Source organism: Streptopelia decaocto, assembly GCF_964273445.1.
Source record: "Streptopelia decaocto genome assembly, chromosome: 1".
Taxonomy (NCBI): domain Eukaryota; kingdom Metazoa; phylum Chordata; class Aves; order Columbiformes; family Columbidae; genus Streptopelia; species Streptopelia decaocto.
The window spans coordinates 202,944,514-202,964,619 of NC_138663.1; the positions used below are offsets into that span (position 1 = coordinate 202,944,514).

The 20,106-nt window shown below is 37.6% G+C and overlaps 1 protein-coding gene across 3 annotated transcripts in view; it reads left to right on the top strand.

Moving 5' to 3' along the window:
• The window catches only part of GRM5 (glutamate metabotropic receptor 5), a gene marked incomplete at both ends in the record, with an annotated part of 250,819 nt that overhangs the window by 221,127 nt on the left and 9,586 nt on the right, over nucleotides 1-20,106 (top strand). For all 3 annotated transcript variants that reach the window (XM_082073920.1, XM_082073918.1, XM_082073919.1), the window contains one exon: nucleotides 5,762-6,701. In XM_082073920.1, the coding sequence (XP_081930046.1) occupies nucleotides 5,762-6,701 (940 nt within the window). The remainder of the gene's footprint in view (nucleotides 1-5,761; nucleotides 6,702-20,106) is intronic.

A 20,106-nucleotide genomic window follows, 5' to 3' on the forward strand; every position in this document is an offset into this window, starting at 1 on the left:
AAGCCATGGGGCTCTGATGCTTAGGAGTCTCATAAAACTGGATCCTGACCCCCACCCCTCCAAGCAAAAAAATCATTCATTTCATGCCTGAAATATTTTCTAACGGTAACTGCTTGTTGCCATGAAAGTGCTTTCTTGTATTGTTGCTTGCAATAAAGTAACAGCCATTGGTAATTTCAGCAGTTGTCTGACAGTTTTGAGAACAAGGCAGAACACAATTTAGTCTGTGCTGACATTGATTTTGCTGCTGAAACATTGCTAGGATCTTCCTTTTGACCATAATTGTTAAGGCTGGAATTCAGACCAAGGGTAGAAGAAGGACACAATTTTTATTTGGCTGTTTTTAGTGTTAAAAATGCACCTCAGCAGACATAATGTCCAATTTTCTCCCTGACTTTCTGTGCCCTGTATTTCTCTTTCCTTTTCATTTCTTATTCCAAATGAAATTTAACCGCTTCCATAAGTCACTCTCACACTAGCAGATGAGGATGACTTAAGGGTTCAGGTGGTGATATTATGACGAGGGTCTCTGGCTGTCACTTACTCCCTTCCCTTGTTACTGGGTTTGTGGACTTTTCTTCCCTCCGTTGCTTGTTCCAGGTAAGGCCTGGATTCAAGTTTCCAGTCCATTTACACCCCAAGTCTTCAGCATGAGACACACATGCCTCAGGCGCAAGTGAGCTGGTTTAAGAATGATGAGTTCAATGAACAGCTCTTGGAGGCTCCAGAGCTGGATGCAGGGGAACTTGCCAACAAAGCCAGAAGGATCCACTTATAATTGTGCCTTACATTATGGAAAGTTTGCTGAACACAACATATTCTGAACAAAACATTTACAACACACAGAGCCAGCATTTCTTGGTGAAACTTAAATCAAAACATTAGAGCTAACATAAGGATGGACCTAATTGCTGCAATTCATCAGTTGTTCCAGTCATTCTGCGCATTTGTGTAATTAAGGAGTCATTCCCCATGTGGTCACAGAGTAATTTTAACATATTATTCCAAGATTCATGGCCTTGTCTTTTACTGCAATTTACAGCTAAATCAGTATATTTGAGTTACTAGGGACTGTTTTAGGTTCCTGAGCTAGAGATGTCCCAGCTTTCACAGTTTAAGATGTGACCCATCCCAACTCCTGACCTGCAGAGGTGGCAGAACAAAGACATACACAGTCTTCAGCTGCATCCATCGATTCTGCACACCTGCCTTCATGGATGGTTTCAGTAAATTTGTCAGCCTGGGAGCTACAGCAGCTAAGAAATGACCATATGGTCACCTCTACATGTCCTGCTATTGTAGCAGCTATGGAAGGTCCTACCAGAACAGGGGAAAGGATTGGTGACCATAACAGTTTATCAAAAAAACAGAACTTAGCACCAAAATGTTAAAGATGTCCTCTCTTACTTCAGTTTGTCCACATTTCACGTGGAGGTCACAGGGCTGCTTTCCCACCCAGGGCTCTAGAGACTGTAATCCTCACTTTTGCCTTATAAGTTTGGGTAATTAAAAAAAAAAAAAATCATTAAAACACAAACAAACAAACACAAACAAACAAACAAATAAAATACAGCCATCCAAAAAACCCATACAAACAACAACAATAAACAAACAAAAAAAACACAAACAAAAACCGAACGGTGAATAAAATTGTCATTATAAAAGCTACCCTGCCGATTTCATGTAGATCTTTATTCCGACTCCTACATTTTTTGCATCTCAGCTCTCCATATGTGAAAACCCAAATTACTAGTCAAGATATCCCTTCTCTCATCTTTTGGGACTATAAATAGGGAAATATTCAGAGCATTAATAAAAAACTATCTAATGGCATGGCATCAATACACTTTGAATAATGTGGGCTAAATCCTAGGGGGAGAGTCTATTTCACAACCAAGATGTGGTTGTTGGTTAAGTTTCAGTCCTGGTGTTTGGACTCCTGTTATTCTTTGAAGGGTTTGTGAAAAGTTACCAAGAAAACCAAATATTTTTTCAAGGGATTTAAATCACTGCCCAGGATGCCACACCCCACTGGAAAATATTTAGAACTCACTTAACCAGCAGTAATTTTCTCCCAGTTTTATTTTCCATGTTCAGATTCAGTGAGCGTTAGCTCATGATGTTGACTTAAGAGATTTCACTGAATTCCATTTCCAGAGTGCATCCTATTGACAAGCCTTAGTCTGTCATGTTTACCTTTGGGACTAGTTTAATTATATATTTAATATTTCCTACCACGAGAGGGATTTTCAGTGCTAAGCTAATACAGTTATATGGATGCTGAGGCCATGGTAAGGTCTCTTATTTGTCAAGGCTGTCATAGCAAAACAGTGCCATGATCAAATCCTCAGAAAATAATACACTGGACTACAATACAGTCTTTCATATCTGTGAACTCTTTCCCCCAAAGAACTAATTTTAAAGCAATATGAAAGATCAGAAATAAATGACAAGTTTAGCTCTATAAAGAGCGCAGGGTACTAACAGACTGATAACAATGATCAAGGCGTCAAGAGTTCTCATCTCCTCATACATGGCACTGTTTAGCCCATCACATAAGCAGCCAATTGTTTTTCCAAAATATCAGAACTTTTATTTTTTTTCCAGAAAATCCTTGTACATCCTTATCTGTAATTTACTGATGATTTTTGATGCTCTTTTAAGAAATCCTTTCCCCAGTCCCCTCAAGCTCCGATTTTTCTTTTGTATCATCTTGCTAAACCCCTGGATATTTAGTCCCTTCCTTCCATTGGTTATGTTTCTGGCCAGAAAAACAGAGAAGCAGTTTTATGTCAATATTACTGAGGTTCCAGTCCCAGAAACAGTGAACTCTTGAGGACAAAATAGAACAATTGTACACCTGCTCCAAATTGGACTGGCTCCCAACAGCCTTTCCACAAGCCAAAGATTGCCTCAGCGTACTGCAGGGACCACAAGGCAAGGCTGCTGGCTCTGTTCCACCTGGATTTCTAGAGCCAGTTAGGAGAGAAGACTTTCCAGGTGCTTGGAGATGTTGATGAAGTGTAAGAGGTGGACTGTGGGGCAGGATCTTGTCCAAATGATGATTGAGCATAAACATATTTAGGGGATAGGGATAAGTTCATCTTGTGTAACTATTTTTTAGCTTCTGCCTTAGTATAATTCTGTCCATCAACATAACCTGAACAGTCACAGTGCTGTTTTACCATATTTCTTCCTCTTGATCTAGTTGTCCCTTTCTGCAAAGTGCCATCATCAGAAACCATTAGCTGCAAGACTATTATATGAAAGCCTCATCAATCATTGATTTACGAAGACTATTCAGTCCTTAAATCTCAGTGGAAGAATAAATCATTGCCCAGTTTAGCATCTTCCTTGTAAAATATACCCAGTAATGGGGGGGGGGGGGAAGGGAAAAGTTTTCAACTCTTTTTTTCAGATATTTTATTAAGAGAATATAAAAAGAGTAATAAAGCAATGAAGGCATAAAATAATCTGAAACTAATGAGAAATATTTGGTTATTATTCATCTCTTCTGCAACATTAGCAACCGAGCAAAATTCAGCCACTATATCACTGTCTGCATGTAAAGGCCAGCTGTCAGATAAAGACCTTTTCTCTGCAAACTTCCTGTCCAAGAATCTATAGTTGCCCCAAAACATTGATTACATTTTGGTAAAATCAGAAATATATTTAGAAGTCACTAACTCATAAAACTTCTTGGAGGAGAACCCACATGGGGATATCTGCACACACCCTTCTTCCACCGCTCTCATTAGTATAAAATATTTATTTTAATAATGTGATACCTGTGTTACATTAATCTCGATGAAGTCAGAATGAAATACCATGTCTCCCTTACACTGAATAAGCAAACCCTTTAAAGCCAACAGGAGTCAAATAAGTATAATCAACTAACGCTAATGAGAGTGTTACACAAAAATCTAAATGTCTTTGTTACATTTAGACATGGCAATAACTTTATTATTGCAACAGAAAGCTTTGCACACCAAAGCAGTCAAAACAGGGATGGCAAATTAATCTGCATTTAGTAACAAAGAGCAAAATTATGTTACACTGGAGTGACTGAAAATTTGTATTCTTTATTTGCACTAATGTCAAGTATTTGTTGACCCTAACCTTTCTGATATTTCTGCAAGAATACAGAACTATCTGCCTTGTACTTTTGCCACACAATCTGTTGAGTATATCACCTTATTTTAGGTGTTATATTTTTGATAATATTAATTGTGTAGAGATACATAATACAGAAATACTGGGAGAAGAGAGGAGCTAATCCTACTATATACCCATACCATTTCATGGAAAGATTTTTACTAATAAGAATGTCAGTGGCAGCTTTGGAAAAAAATTAAACTCTACTTAAAATAAAGGAAAAGATCTTGCATGTAGAAATTCCTAAATTATAGTCCTGATATCTACGCTTACTTCATCAAGTCATCAAGTCATTGAGGTCCCAGGTTCCCTAATTAATTTGGATTGCTTGGCATCCAGATGCCCATCAGACAGTGCCTCATCCTGATTACCCTCATTGCTGAAAATACAGATATGAGAACATAGTGCTCCAACACCCTAGGGTGAGTTGACACCACTCACCCTGTGTCAGGTTGACACTCTTCTGTCTCACCTACCCAGAAGTCAGCAACCTGATTACAACAGTCCTAAATTTTGAAATAATTTTGATTTTGCCATCAAGGTTGGTCAAGCTTAATACAAGTATAGTTGCATTTCCTCCTTTCTGTTTATCTCCTTCCAACAGTCCTGCCCTGGCTAGCAATGCCAACATGTCTACTATTGTCATGAACTTGCAATTCAGAGGGTTAAGGTCCTCCCTCCTTATTCTTTTTGGTTTCCAGAGCTATCCAGTCGTTACAGTGCAAAAGGAAAGGAGGGATGGATGAGGGAGGTCAGCAACAAGTTTTCTGCCAGCTTTTACTCATGTCTGTTGATCTGCACACTGTGGAATGAGCTACTTTGACTTTCTATGACATGTTTATATAGAATGGTTTGTTAAAATCTATACATAGACTGAAAAACAAGTGTCCTTAGATGGGGTTGCACTCTTTAAATTGAACTGTGACACTAATTTCTTGACTTCAGTTTGATTTCACTCGTTAGATGAGGCTTTAATTCCTCAGAAGTCTCAAAAGGATGAACGACAGATAAAGAAGACAGCAGGGTGCACCATCCTAAATTGCCAATCATTTGCAACTCTGATCCTTGAAAATTTTTTTTAGAAAAAAGGTAGCATGACTGTTAAAGAAATACAGTTTTTCTTGACAGCTGGAATCTATATGATTCCCCTCCATAGTTATTTAATGTGTCAACATCCTTCATAGTGTACAGTATAACTAGTAGGACTGACATTTGCTTCTGTAAGTGCATGTAGTATGCAGACAACTCTGAAGCATTTTGCACCATGGTAATGCAAATTGATTCTGAAATTTGCTCATAAATTACTATATTTAAAAGAATTTTAAAATAAAATTTCACTGTGAAGAAAGGTGACTTATCATAATCAGTTTGGCCATATTTTCAGTTAGCATGTTATATTCCAGATAAATTATATAACTGAAATAAGCTGTCAGAGAAAAGTATTTATTGTGACATTATATTAATGTAATTATAGCCTACACTCATTATAATGGCACCTTCCTGAAAGACAAAAAGAAGAGAAATATCAGGAAAATCTGTAACTATATCATTAAATAATCTTACTCCTATGCATTTCAGTTTACCTTATTTTTTTCTTCTTCTGTAGGTTGTGACCTCATCCCAGTCCAGTATCTCAGATGGGGTGATCCTGAACCAATTGCAGCAGTTGTTTTTGCATGTCTGGGTCTGTTGGCCACCCTGTTTGTTACAGCTATATTCATAATGTACCGTGATACTCCAGTAGTCAAATCATCCAGTCGAGAACTTTGCTACATCATTCTAGCTGGCATTTGCTTGGGTTACTTGTGCACGTTCTGCCTGATTGCAAAACCTCAACAGATTTACTGTTATCTTCAACGAATTGGCATCGGCCTCTCTCCAGCTATGAGTTATTCTGCTCTAGTAACTAAAACCAACCGTATTGCAAGAATCCTGGCTGGAAGTAAGAAGAAAATTTGTACAAAGAAACCTAGGTTCATGAGTGCCTGCGCCCAACTGGTTATTGCGTTTATCTTGATATGTATACAGTTAGGCATAATTGTTGCCCTCTTTATAATGGAGCCACCAGATATAATGCATGATTACCCGAGCATCCGAGAAGTCTACCTGATTTGTAACACCACCAACTTGGGTGTTGTAACTCCCCTTGGATACAATGGATTATTAATTTTGAGTTGCACCTTTTATGCATTTAAGACAAGAAATGTCCCAGCTAATTTCAATGAAGCAAAGTATATTGCCTTTACAATGTATACCACCTGCATCATTTGGCTGGCTTTTGTGCCAATATATTTTGGAAGCAACTACAAGATAATCACCATGTGTTTCTCAGTGAGTCTGAGTGCCACGGTGGCCCTTGGCTGTATGTTTGTGCCCAAGGTCTACATCATCCTCGCTAAGCCTGAAAGGAATGTACGCAGTGCATTCACCACGTCGACTGTGGTCCGCATGCATGTAGGAGACGGAAAATCATCTTCAGCTGCAAGCCGTTCAAGCAGCCTTGTGAACCTGTGGAAAAGAAGGGGATCATCTGGCGAAACCCTTAGGTAAAGCTTGCTAATGTGGGAGTGTGGGGAAGCGAGTATGGTCTTCTGAGAGTTACTAATAGTGGAAGGACAAAAGGAAATATATTGATTCCCTTTGCCTCCGCACCAGGAGAAGAATGAGTCCTCTCTCCCACATCTGTAACAGTTTCGGGTTTGATTTAGTTAAAAAGCCATGCAAAAACTGGGGACAGAGCAATGGGAAAACAATTATAAAGCTGTAAATACTGGCTGTGTCAACTGTACACTTAATGCAGGGAGGAAAACAAGATCTTAGCAGAAAAAAACCCAACACAACAAGAAATATAACTCATTGCCTTGTCCCAAATGCACCTATTTACAAGCTCTCCCCCCTGAATGAATTGCACAGTGTCTGTATTTTGCCTCTAGTCACAGCAGTAAGACAATAGGGTTGCTGCTAGCGCTACATAATCAAGATGGAGTAATAAACACAAGTGGCATCATGAGCAGCTACTCTCAGGCATCTGCGGATTTATTTCACATGACTCTTCTGTTACACTTTTCTCTCCTGTTCCCTTGATTTTCCTTTCTTGTATTATCTCTTCCTGCTTTCTTTCTTTTTACCCTCACCTATCTTCTCTTCTTTACCTTTCTTGGTACCTTTTTCTGTATTCATCCTCCTAACTCCATCAAATTCAGGAGCTAATAGGCCCTGCTCCTGCTATCCTTACTGCCATTGAACAGATAGTTCCTTGCAAGATATTTCTTTGTTTCTTCCCAAGGAATTACTTGAACTCAGTGATCATGAAGACAACTTGTATGCTCAGTATATAAAAACTACAGTAAGCAAATACTGAAGGGAAAGGAGAACTCTGGAGTGGAAATACTGTCTTCCTTCATAGACAGAACACATAGAAGTGCACTCAGTGCAATGATTCATTTTCATCTTTTGATCCCTTTTACTTTTGATAACGGTGCTACGGGGATGATTTGGGTTATTTAATTGCTGGCATAAACAAATAATTCTACCTATATGAAAGTGCAGAGAAAGAGCTTTGTCATTCCTCAACTATATATGTCTAGCCTGGAAGTGACGAGTAGCTAGATTCTGTGACAAATAGCTAGATTTTGCTCCTCCCTGAAATGCACATGGATTTTAGCATTCATATTATGAATATTTCCAGACATGTCATTGTTCACAACCGAAGTTGGCATGGAATGAGGGAAATTTGTACTTCCATTTTGTGTGAACCACAATTTAGACTCAAGGGAGGATTTTATTAGTAATACCTACAGGACAGATTATGCCAAAGTGATGATTTGTTTCTGTCAGATTATTGCTAATGCTCATCTTTAAGTGACTTTGAATTGGTACAGAAATTACCAGCCTATTACAAGATATTTTATACCTGTGATCTGTTAATAATTGTATCTTCCAGTTCATTTCCAGGTGCAGAGTAGGATGCTATTTTAAAATGATAAATCCTATACTACTTTAAGAGATGGTTACCTGAAATGACCCTTTCTGCAGCCTCTGTCTGTATGCCTGAACAACCTGGGATGTTCAAGTTAGAAGCCCTATAACTACTTCTGGGCCAGCTGAAAGAGGCATTCCTCATATGTCCTCAAAAGGAGGGTATTCTTCCTCTTTTAGAACATTATTATTTTTCCTCAATTTTGCTGCAGAGATCGTTTTCCATCTGACAACTTTTTTACTGAACAAGTTGAAGTTATAGATGACAGGAAGATCTTGGGCTTGGGAAGGATTTGTTAGTCATCTATTAAGGTCCAGTTTTAAAGATATAGTTCTATGTTTTGTTCTGAGAAGTAAAGACTGTACCCTGATATTAAATGGCCTAAAAGACAAAGTGTATTTTCTTCTTATTGAGGGTTCTGTTTCCATTTCTTTATATCCCTCAATTCTAGATAACACCTGCTGTAGAGAGTTATTAGCAGAACATAAGAAGTCATCATCGACAGTGGTTTCTTTTTCAATAGCACTGTCTTAGAAATGTCTTCAATCCTTAAGAGCACTGAAAGTGTCCAATATGTGTGTGTAGGAATGAAAAGGCAGCACAAAGCTGATACACTGACATTATTTGCCTACATATAAAGAGCCAGAGCATTTTGTTTGAAACCTGGAAAAACATTTTCATGTTATCAGTAGTGTTCATCAATACTTAAAACTGCAACATAAACACTCCTAAATGCATATGTCTGAATCCTCAGCTGGTTAAACTGTGATGGTGCCAGTGAGTTTAGCAGTGCTCAGTCAATGTGTGCCTGAAGGATTTGGGAATCCAATAGCAAATTGGTCCTATCAGTCATGGGAAAGTCTCTCTAATCAATGCTTATTTATTTGCATGAAAGAAAACAAAACAGAGTCCTGAAATTTGCTGAGTAAATTTAAAATGCTGCTAAGAACTTCACCTATGTCTGATATCATCTCTAAGAACAGAAAACCACATTCAGCTTCAATTTTTCCTCACTGTAGAGCATGAGCAAACAGAGGCTGACCATTTTACTTAATTTTCAAACATTTGTTTTAAAAAGTTGTGTAGCATAAAGTAATATATTTTGAGGTATTATTTAGTAAAATGCTTAAAATTTTGTTTGGATAGTTATTCAAGTAAACAGTGAAGTACTCAGAATCAAAGGAAATATGCAGTAGAGCTACATGGTATTATTTAAATAGCTCAGAGAGGTTTTATTTAAAAGAGTGAGTCACTGCTGAATTTTAAAGAAACATTCTATTTAAGTCACCACTGCATAGAAGGGCCCCTATCATTAGCATTTTGCTTCCTGACACTAATTTATAGCATAGTGTAGTATTGCATCAAATCATTGTCAAACAGATAATGCCAATGCTCCATTCAGAGCTTTCACATCAGCTGCAAAATTACAGATAACAAAATTGCTTTTGCCTAAATAAAGCAATGCATCTGTTAGGGTCCTAAAAGACATTTTGTATGGGGTGTTCTTCAATTAATAAAACTCAGGCAAGCTTTGGATATGTGTTGGAATGAATCTTCACATACTGAAATATGGAGAGAGAGAGAGAGTAAAACTATTAATTACCTAGTGAAATGAAAACCATTTCACGTAGGCTACTGTGATTCAGCAGTACTCACCAAAAGATTTTCTACCCTGATTTAAAAGTAAGTCTACCAAACCAGACAAGAATTCTGAACATTACATAGCTGGAGTCAAAAATACACAGCTTGAGTAGAGAGGCATCTAGACCTTCTGTTCCCAGTTATGTCACCAAATAGTTTCATAAGGTCATAAATAAATTGAGCAAATTCAATTTAATGTCCTAGGAACTATTATCATATATGTTACACAGCCCCTTTGCAAGAGTCCAAAACAAAGCTAATTTATCCTTTCCTCATTCTCAAATAACTCTATATCCCAGGTAAGATAAAGACTGTATATTTCTGCTACAATACCTGCTACTATGATATTTCTAGCCAGAACAGCACATGAAAAACTCTCAGTCATGCTAAACTTGGCCTGGGAGATACAACAGGTGTTCCAAAGTTTATTTTTCATTTTTAATATCTTAGCCCTGGATTCCATACAGGAATTTAACAACTGTAGGTATTTATCTTTTCTGGGACATGTCTTTAAATGGCCTAAACCATACATGTTCTGTTTCCCAAGCTTACATATACTGACTCTTTGAGTACATGCATCTCCCTCTACCTAGCTATAGAAAAGTTAGCTTCTCTTTAAGGTAGGTAATTAACTGTTCTGAGCAATCAGTAAAGTGTTAAAAACAACCCTAAATACTTTGTCTCTCCCACATATATGTACTAAGAAGTCTTAAAAAATCCTACAAATCCTTTAAATTCCTCTCAAGTGACTGTTGGTCATGGATGCCACAACGGTTTCTGCCTTTAGCTGCTTTTTCAGAGGTACCTAACCCACCTTCAGCATTGTTCAGTTGCTTCAGCAGCAAATTCTGCACTGTTTTAGCCTGTAACATGGCATAGGAAAAACAAAAGGAACCTGGCATTGTTCCAGATATCAAACTGTGACCTGGACACAAACAGCAGAGCTGTTCAGGCAGTGGGGTAGGAACCTCTGAAAGAAGAGTGAGGTCAGATGTCGTGGTTGAGACAGACAAACAAAATAGACCAGGTTCTTCCAGAATGAAAGTAGTAGATGCCATTTATTGCCACAAGTGCATTTTTATACAGTTTTACTAATTAATGTGTCTCTTCATTATTGGTTACAAGTTACAGCAGTAACATCTCATTGGCTAATTTTGATATCATCAATGTTACTCTTCTACTCCCCTCTCTGTCATGGGTACATCCTTAACATCTCCAGATACTCCTTTGCTCCCATCTTTCTCACGGGTAGGCCTTGATATCTTCAAGGCTAATTTCTGTTCCCATGCCCTCCGTCAGGGAATCCACGGACCCACCGTAGTCCCCCACAGTCAGATAACACTCTTGCAATCCCCAGGTAAGGCTCTCTGCTTGCAGAATAGAGATCTAATTCATATGCTTTCCTATTTATTTATATTTTCAGTGATGGTGAGAAGCAGAAGAAAGGAATTAGGTAGCTGCATGTTTTTTTAACTGCCAGTTGGCCATGGTCCCTGTGATGATGTGGGAGGCAGTCAGGTTTCTTCTATGACATTCTCAAAAGACAGAAGCTGGTAGGTGCCCAGTACAAGGCAAAAGTACTTTCCTGAAACAAAATAAGACATTATCATCTTCTAAATGAGTTAAGATTGCTAAAAGTCATTTTTCATTTAAGCAAAAGGACTGAGCAGTATTTTCAATCTGTTGCCCAGGCATGTAGATATGATCACTCAACAGGAAAGAAACATCACCAGCAAAGTCAGATAATGTTAGCCATATTAAAGATACAGTGGATATTTGTGGTACTGCATGCAATTTCTCTGTGCAGATGTGAAAAGCACAATACGAGACAACAGAGAAAAAGATCGACATAGATTTCTGCACCTTATCATAGACGCTTATTCACAGGAACTAACAAATCTCATTGAGATTAAAGTTTAATAGCCCAGTGTGGCAGCGGTGCTTTCTTCCACCTGGTTTTACTACATGATGTGGTATTTCCTAAGTAATTAATCATAAACTATGGCTATGAAAGCAAATGGACTACTCATTTTGGTTTTAATGTATTAATTTGGCTTCTTAAGAAGTTTGTCTGCCACTGTGTGATTCCAGAACTGGGCATTGCTCTGTATCCATCTGCAGCAGTGATAGGACTGACAGTTTTCAGTCAGCAGTGGGGATTCCCTGCATTAGTGATCCAACACTCCCCCTCAGGTGAACCACAGAATTTTTGTTGCATAAATCACCATTAGTCTTGTTTATCTTTACTCAGCTTAGACAAAGATGCTCAGACATCCATCTTAGAATCAGGTGCCATTTGGGAGCATTTTTTCTCCCTTTCAAGCACTGCAGTGGTGCAACTATAGCAGCCTGAGGGACCAAGTGCCTGCCTTGCTCAAGCATCAGAGAAAGCATTCAGGTGTCCAAGCTCTCGTGCTGTTAAACACCATCCTCTGTTTCATATGGAAAGAAAACATGTTAAGTAAGGTAGATTTTTTCCACTGGACTGGATCCAGCCCTAGACCACCAGTGGCTAAAATTAGTGTTTATATCAGACAGACCCAAACTGTGCCATAATGAAATATTTTGGAAACAGGTGTCTATCGCCACGCTGTGTACTCTGTTCTCTGCAAGGAACAGCTGGTTTTCCCCCTTCTGTCTTCTCTTTTTCTCTCTTATGACTGACTATATCTATTTCATTACAATTCAAACAGGAGCTATTTTGATCCACAAAATAAGAAAAATATGCTTGGATAAGCCTAGAAGCTGCCATTCATGGTTTAAAAATATTACAGTCTAAATATTATATCATACATCAACATGTCATATTTCAGCATCAAAATTTTGAGAATTTTTTTTTATCAGAACCCTGAATTTAAATTTCTCAAAAAGAAACCCAAACACCCTTTTTTTCCCTCAGGAAAATTTTTCCAACATTCCTTCTAATTCTGAATCTGTCTGGAATCCATTTAAAGCACTGAAAAAAGAAGTGAACCAACAATTTCAGGCTTGAACGAGCTTGAGTAATCTTAGCTGTTTCAACAACTTCTTCAAGGTCTGATGACTGCTGTTACATTATTAGAAAAGTCCCATGAAGACACTGACTTCCCAGACAAACGGGAATCCCCATCAGAACAAACCTCTGTCACTGTCACACACACTATGCGAAGGGACTCCAGGATGCAATGCATGAAATTCCTGTTGCCCAGATATCAAATTTTGACCAGTTGAAAGCCATATCTTTGAATAAGTAGATAAATTTGAATCCATGGCCCCCAAGCCATGACCAAATGTTTTTAGAATATGTGTGTGCGTTGGCAGCATGAGGATTTCAGGTGTAAATGTGAGAGACTCCAGTTCCCTCAGGAAAATAAGTTGCCTGAGAGATGAAAAAGGGCTCTTATTTAACACGAAGCTTTCAGTCCTGTAAAGAAGTTGGAGTACAAGAAAAACTGGGGGAGTTTTGTGGAAAGCTGAAGCTGGTTCACATTCCTCACATGTACGCCTATTGAGAAAGATACTGATCATGAGTTTCTGCTACAGCATATTCTACTGGGACACATTTTTTACAGTACAAGTGCCAGTTTTGACTTCATTTTTATTTAGCTTGAACAATTTATTTGACACATTTTGAATGATGATAAAAGAACACTTTTCTTCCAAACTAATTTGTAGAAAATTTTGACTTACCAGACTTTGTCAGGGCGTGGGTTATAGGTTCATATTCACCCTTTTCAGAGCCAGGGGGCTGAGATACTCCTACTGATCTGATCTGATGGTCACACAGTACACTAAGAAGACTCCATTCAGTCCATTGCCTCACAAAACAAAGGAAAACACAACTTTCTCAATCTATAGAATGGCACTCACAAACTTCATAAAAACCATTGGTTCTGCAGTTTCTGCAGGTAGTTGCACTGGTTTACTCATAGAATTATGAAACTGAATATAGAAGAGGTTGTAACCTCATGATACTGATCTCAGGACTGTTGTATCACGTCTCATACAGAGTTATATCAGCAGCCTGTCAGTTATGCCAGCATGGATTCCTTTCCTAAGGGAGCCTGGTGGAGCCATTCTGTCTTGTATAAAATGAACACTTATTGGAAAAGGCAGAGGGTTATTTTCTAGCCTGAAAAGAACAATGACTTTTAATGCCAGATAATGGCAGATGAGAGATTCCAACCTGCATCTCTTGTACCCACAAGTGCTTCATCTACCAGGCCTTTATTATTAGCTTTGCACTGTAGCAGTGACCAGCTTCTAGGCATTGCTCACCTCAATGCAAGAAATTCCTGTGAAAGCTGAAAACTTGAAGTGCTGAAGAAAACAAGAGTAGAGATTACTGTAAGGCAAAATATGTCACTGAGAAATCATCATGTACCCCAAAAAATGTTAATTTCTACAGGTGCTGTTTAAGGGAACCATTGACTGCAAATTGCATTGAAGTGCTAAGATGGCTTTGTACTATGAGACAATGGCAAAAAAGTGAGGGTTAAGCTTCTTACACAATGTCATTTCATTAGAACAGGTACCAATTTAAGTTTGGATCAAAGGGTATTGCTCTTATTTAAAAAAAGCGATATCCATAATGACGCAACAAGATATTATTGGTTTGCTTCATAGCCTTGCTAGAAAATAATTTTCATGCATGCAGGAAAATATCTTTGACTTTTAAAAGGAAGTCATTATCCTTTTGACTGATTAGTCTTCATTTATTAATGAAACAGTTCCCAAATGGATCACTCAGAACTATTTTAATCTAATATGCTACAAAAATTTAGATTGCAAGATTACTGAATAATTTGAGTCCTTCATTTTTCCCTAAATAAATTAGTCCTGCTGTCTTTTTGGAAAGGCCTGATACTGTGATTAATTAAACTTCAGATATTGTGAAATGACTGAAGAATATTTTATGAAACTCAGTGAAAGGTACAAAGTCTGAAAGATTTTGATAAATTGCTGCTAAAACATTCCATCTGTATAATGAAGTGATATTCTTGAATGCCCTGATTACAATGATTTTTAATTTGTGTGCAGTGCTAGTCTTGTTGTTTTGAATTTTGCCCTCAAATTTAAGTGAAATACTGTTTGACTGATATAAATTGTTTGGCTGCATTAACTGAGCACAAATATTCTAGCTTAATTTTTGCAATTATTTATATTATTAAGACAGTGTCTCCATCATTTTGAACTAAATATCATAGGTGAACTGTACAAATTAAACGACACTGTAAACAGTTCCCTGCTTACTCTTACACAAATATGCTCTGGATTGCAAAATGCAGTCTTGCTAGTGTACTACAAAAAAAAAAAAAAAAAAAAAAAAAAAGGAAAACGAAGGAATGGTGAAGAAGGGACCTGGCAGTTTGTTTCTGATTTTGTTTTTGGTTGGTTGGTTGGTTGCTTGTTTTGCTTTGCTTTGTTTTTTTAGGGGAATAAAGACCTTAGGAGGAATTTGTGTTTTTTAATAACAGTGTCTACCCCTTTTACCTTTTTTTTTTCATCTTCAAGTCTGTCTTCTAAAATTCTGGTGACAAATAAATGCCACCATATACTACATCAATATTTTCTTTTCAGTCATGCTGAAGGGCACCCAGACAAGCCATGAAGATGGTCTGATGTCCATTAAAATGCTTGATGTAGATCCTGTTGCAAAATGTCATCAGACCTGAGCCCAGGTTTGTCTACTGAAGGAACTTATGGTTCTTTCCAGCATAAACTTTGACAAGAACTGGCATTGTAATTAATTTGGCAAAAGGAAGACTGGGGCATCCACTCTCCTTCCAAGGTCCAGACAAGACATGGGTCAGGCTGCCACTATGGAAATACCTGTATGAATTATAAAGAATGATATTTGTATGTGAATACTGGAAGTGCGTGAGGACTGGTAGAGCTGTAATTTCATCTGACTTAGCTGCATTTGTTTACAAATGTTTTTTAACAACTGGGACTGAAATTCAAGGCAGGTGTCCTTTAAAGCACATAAACACAAAACTCTCTATTAACTTGCTGCAGTTTTGATTATAGCATTATATATTGTGGTGATTTTCTGTTTACTGTCATTTGATGACTTATAATACAATTACACATTGTAAAAACAACAACAACAAATAATAATTTTGCAGGCCACAATGCAATACTGAGGTAGCAGAAAAAGAAAGGTTAAAAATCTAATAGACAAGCACTAAAGATGTAAAACATTAGAAAACAAAAAAGAGTTAATATATTAAATACACAGCATAGCATAACAGATGCAAGTCATAAAAAGCATTGGAAAAGAGAAAGTTTTCTTGTAAGTCAGCAAAATTGAAAAATGTCATGTTAAAACAATGTCAAGGTAAGGCATTGCAAAGCAGACCCCTATCCATCCATTTCACAAACCTAGAGAAGTTTCTAACATTTAAAATGCTTCAGAGCAAATGAGCTGTAGCTCCTCTTTTCAACATAATGAATAAAATAATGAGATCTTCCTATGGCATCTCTGTTTGTATATACCTGAAGAAGAGAGGACAGAATTTCAGTATAATGAAAAGAATGGATAGAACAATAAGTGTTTTGTAAACAAGACCCTTATGTACAAAAATTCCATACTATGGTTTGTCCAACATTTCAGAAATACTCTTTTTGGCAGACAGTAAATAAACATTCTGGTAATATTTTGCTACCTATCTAATCTTCCCTTGAGATGGTATAATGCTTTGTAGATCATTCCATCAATGTCATTTTAATTCAGCAGCTGCAAATACATATTATTGTCTAATTAGAATAAGCTGTAAAAAAAAAAAAAAAAAAAGAAAAAGAAAAAGAAAGGAAAAGATTATGCTGCACTTGAAAAAAAAAAACAAACAAACCATTGCAGGTTGGTCTTTATAATTTTGCTGGCTGAAATTGTGCTATTAAGCAAACAATGTTTTTATGATGATTCTTTTTAAAAGGAAGAAAAAGTGCCATGCTTAATAATATATAATTTATTTTAGCCATTATATAAATGGGAAAAAGTCACACAATAAGCTGAGACTCCTTTAAAAGTATTCAGTGTGATGTGATGCAATGTCAAGAGAGCGTGACCAGTCTCACAGAACTCATTTTCATGAACATGGTATTTTTGCAGCAAAACAGTCCATACAGTTACAGTGCTAAATATTTTTCGTATTTCTTTCTTCATTATTTATGCAGAAATCTTCATACATATTTTTTCTCACCCAGTCTAAAATCCAGCCTTATCCCGTCTGCTATGAAATGCAAGTTCTTAATCATTTCTTAATATCAAGACCAAGTAGTATTGCAGGTGAATAATACTATTTGTATGTAAGATCTGATAATTAAAATATTTAACTGGGTCCAGAAACATCAATGGCTTTTTAATGTTCAGCCATCTGTCCAAGTTCCAGGCATATTCACATTGAAAACACTCTGTGAAAATCATGGAAAGCAAAAAGACAGTATTTCCTCACTACACCGTAAACCTGTCTGAATCCCATCTCCTCTTGTCTCCTCTTCTCTCTTCTCCCTTTCTCTCCTCCATTACTTTCATTTTTCAGGGCTTTAAAAAATTCTTGTTTCAGGTTTATTCCAAAATAGCCAAAATAAGAAGTTCAGGGTTGAAATCTGTAATAGATATTACCTGCTTCGATTATTGTTAACTTGTGGGAAAAAGCTTGATTCAGAGTTTTAGACACTTAATACCATTTTCAGTATCTCAGACCAAAAACTGGAGTCCCATTAATTAACAAGGATCTTAGGAATTAGTCACTGTCATGCTGAATTTATGTTCCCAATATGCCATTAACCATTGCCCTACAATGAGATATGGCCGTAAAACCTCCCTTCCCTGAAGTGTTTCTTTGGAAACATCACTTTTTCCTCCCTTGAAAGGTGGAGTTTCATTAGGACACTGCTCCTGTGTTGATTAGAGCTACACTCTTCCTCTGGGATTAGCAGTGTGAAACGCACATTTGGTGCTCAATAATTAATAACATTTCTGCAATGCAGTATGAGATTGTGTTTGAAATATGGATTTATGACATCTCTCCATCTTCAACACAGCAAATTACCTTTGCTTTGCACTGTATTTTTTTTAAAAAAGAGTATTCTGAGACATCTTTTAAACTTCCTACTGAAAAAGGGGAGAGTAAAAAAAAATATGTCTGAGAGTAAAAGTCTGTTTCCCATTGCTAGATTTTTTTTTCAGAGGACAGATTATCTGAAGCAACTACTTTTCACTATTGCAACCATTTGTCTTTCGGGTAGCCTTTCTCAGACAGTGTAGTGTGGAAATTTTAACAGAAACTGTGTGTACCACTACAACATTCTATACAGAAATGTGGGCTATGGCATATCTGGCCCAGCAACATCCTCCAGATAGGACATCTACTGCCATATAGAATGGACTGGTGGTCAAGGCATCCAAGACCCTCTGCATGGAAACCAGGAGAGAGCAGGGCCAGAAGGGGCCATGAGCACACTTGGGTCTCACTCTAACATGATGTTAGAGTGAGAAGGACCACCAAGATACCAGCTCCTGGTTCTAAAGTATAAGCATAGTTCAATAAAATCCATATCTAAAGCTCTTGTCAGTACAGGGGCACACACCTTCACTGGAAGGAAAAAAAAAGAAAAAAGATCTGCATGTTAAAACTGGTTTCCACAACATTGTAGTGGTCTCATTCAGGATGATGATTCCCATATTCCCCCTTTATTTCTCATAGCATCTATTAATTTTGGTCTACAAGAAGGGTTTTGTTGGAAGGTGAGAAGGCAAGGAAAGTCCTTCAAACCTGAGCAGTCCCACTGGTGTTTCCTGCCATGTATCACACGTACATCAAGTGCAAACATTGTTTCCCTCTGTGCAGGATTAAGTTTCCTTCTCTCTACTGATCCCCTGGAGAGTGCAGGGCGCTGCTGTGTAAGATCGTGATGTGACAAAGTGTTTGGCTAATGGACAAGCACTGCAGTGATTGAATTACTGGGGATTACTTCCCAAATGTCCTATCACTGATCACTATTTATTAAACATATCGAGCATTTTTCTTAAGACAACTCACCCTGTGCAAAAAAAATGACATAGCCCACAATGCCACACCCAAAGACACCAAAAAACCACTAAAAGTGACCCAAAATCTTTTAAATCCTTCAACAGACTTCAATAGCTGCCTTTCTGTACAGAAATGTCTCTCTTTTCTAACCAATGTATAGTCCTAGAATTGACAAAGAGAAATCTTTTCTTGAAAATGCTGCTCAAACGTAGTGTTTTATGCTTCCTCCATACACCAGCCAAAAAATCAAATTAATTTTCATATTAGCATTTTTAATGGCAACTGTGAAGAAATGTTTGAGAGTGTTTTGGGTTTTTTTTCCTCACATTAAATCTTTTAAAACAATCATTTGTTTTAACAACCAGGAAGGGGACATTCTTCTAATGCAAGACATTCTGAAGCAAAATTATGTCCTTTATCTGGTCTGAAAGCCCTTTTTCTGCAGAACCTCTGGTGTTCCTTCCCAGAATAGTCACCCAAAGAACTCCACAGATTCCATGCATTGGTTACATGCACTTTGCACACTAGAATCATTGATTAGAGTTAGGTCACTGTTTTCATAATTACATGGATATTTAGCACTGAATTAATGGCAGAGGACCAGTTACTATGGTTCAAAGCTTTGAGGTGTTCTGTGGCAACATACGATTTCTGATGGTGGAATTTGCTCTTGAGTGGATGGAAAAACTTGAGAGATCCATAGTAGTCTCTCTACTGACCTTCAGGGCAGTGAAATTTACACTAATGACCAGGGAATGGGCAATTTGCGGGGTTTCTCTGTCTGGGTCACATGCACCCTTACCACGGATTCTTCATGATGGAGTTACTAAGGTCACTCACCTCTTGTTTTCTTCTGTTGGCTGTTTTTCAGTACTCCTCTTATTGTGAGCATTTAGAGTCTCCAAATTCCTTCCCTTAGTCTTACTCTCCTTCTGTCTTGCAGGGCGCAAAGTATCTCTTTTGGTTATTGGGTCTAACTGTAACCCTCTCCTTCCTACTTTTCCTAAGTCTACTTTCCTTGATGTCTAACACCTTCACCCAAACTTTATTTTCTTTCCTGTGAAGTTTCTACACATTCTTTTCTCTTTGCTTTTTCTCTCTGTCTATCCCAGTTGAATTTGTATGATCCAGTTTGACTTCCTTTGTATTTTCCAGTGAATTCATCTACTCTATAAGCTCCTCCAGTTTTTCATCTGCTCTAGGAATCGACTTCTATTTAATATTTATGTGCCCTGCACAAGCTTCATGCCTATCCGGGAGCACTGCATATACTGCACTCTGGATTGCACTGAAACCTTGGTAGCCAGTCTGCAA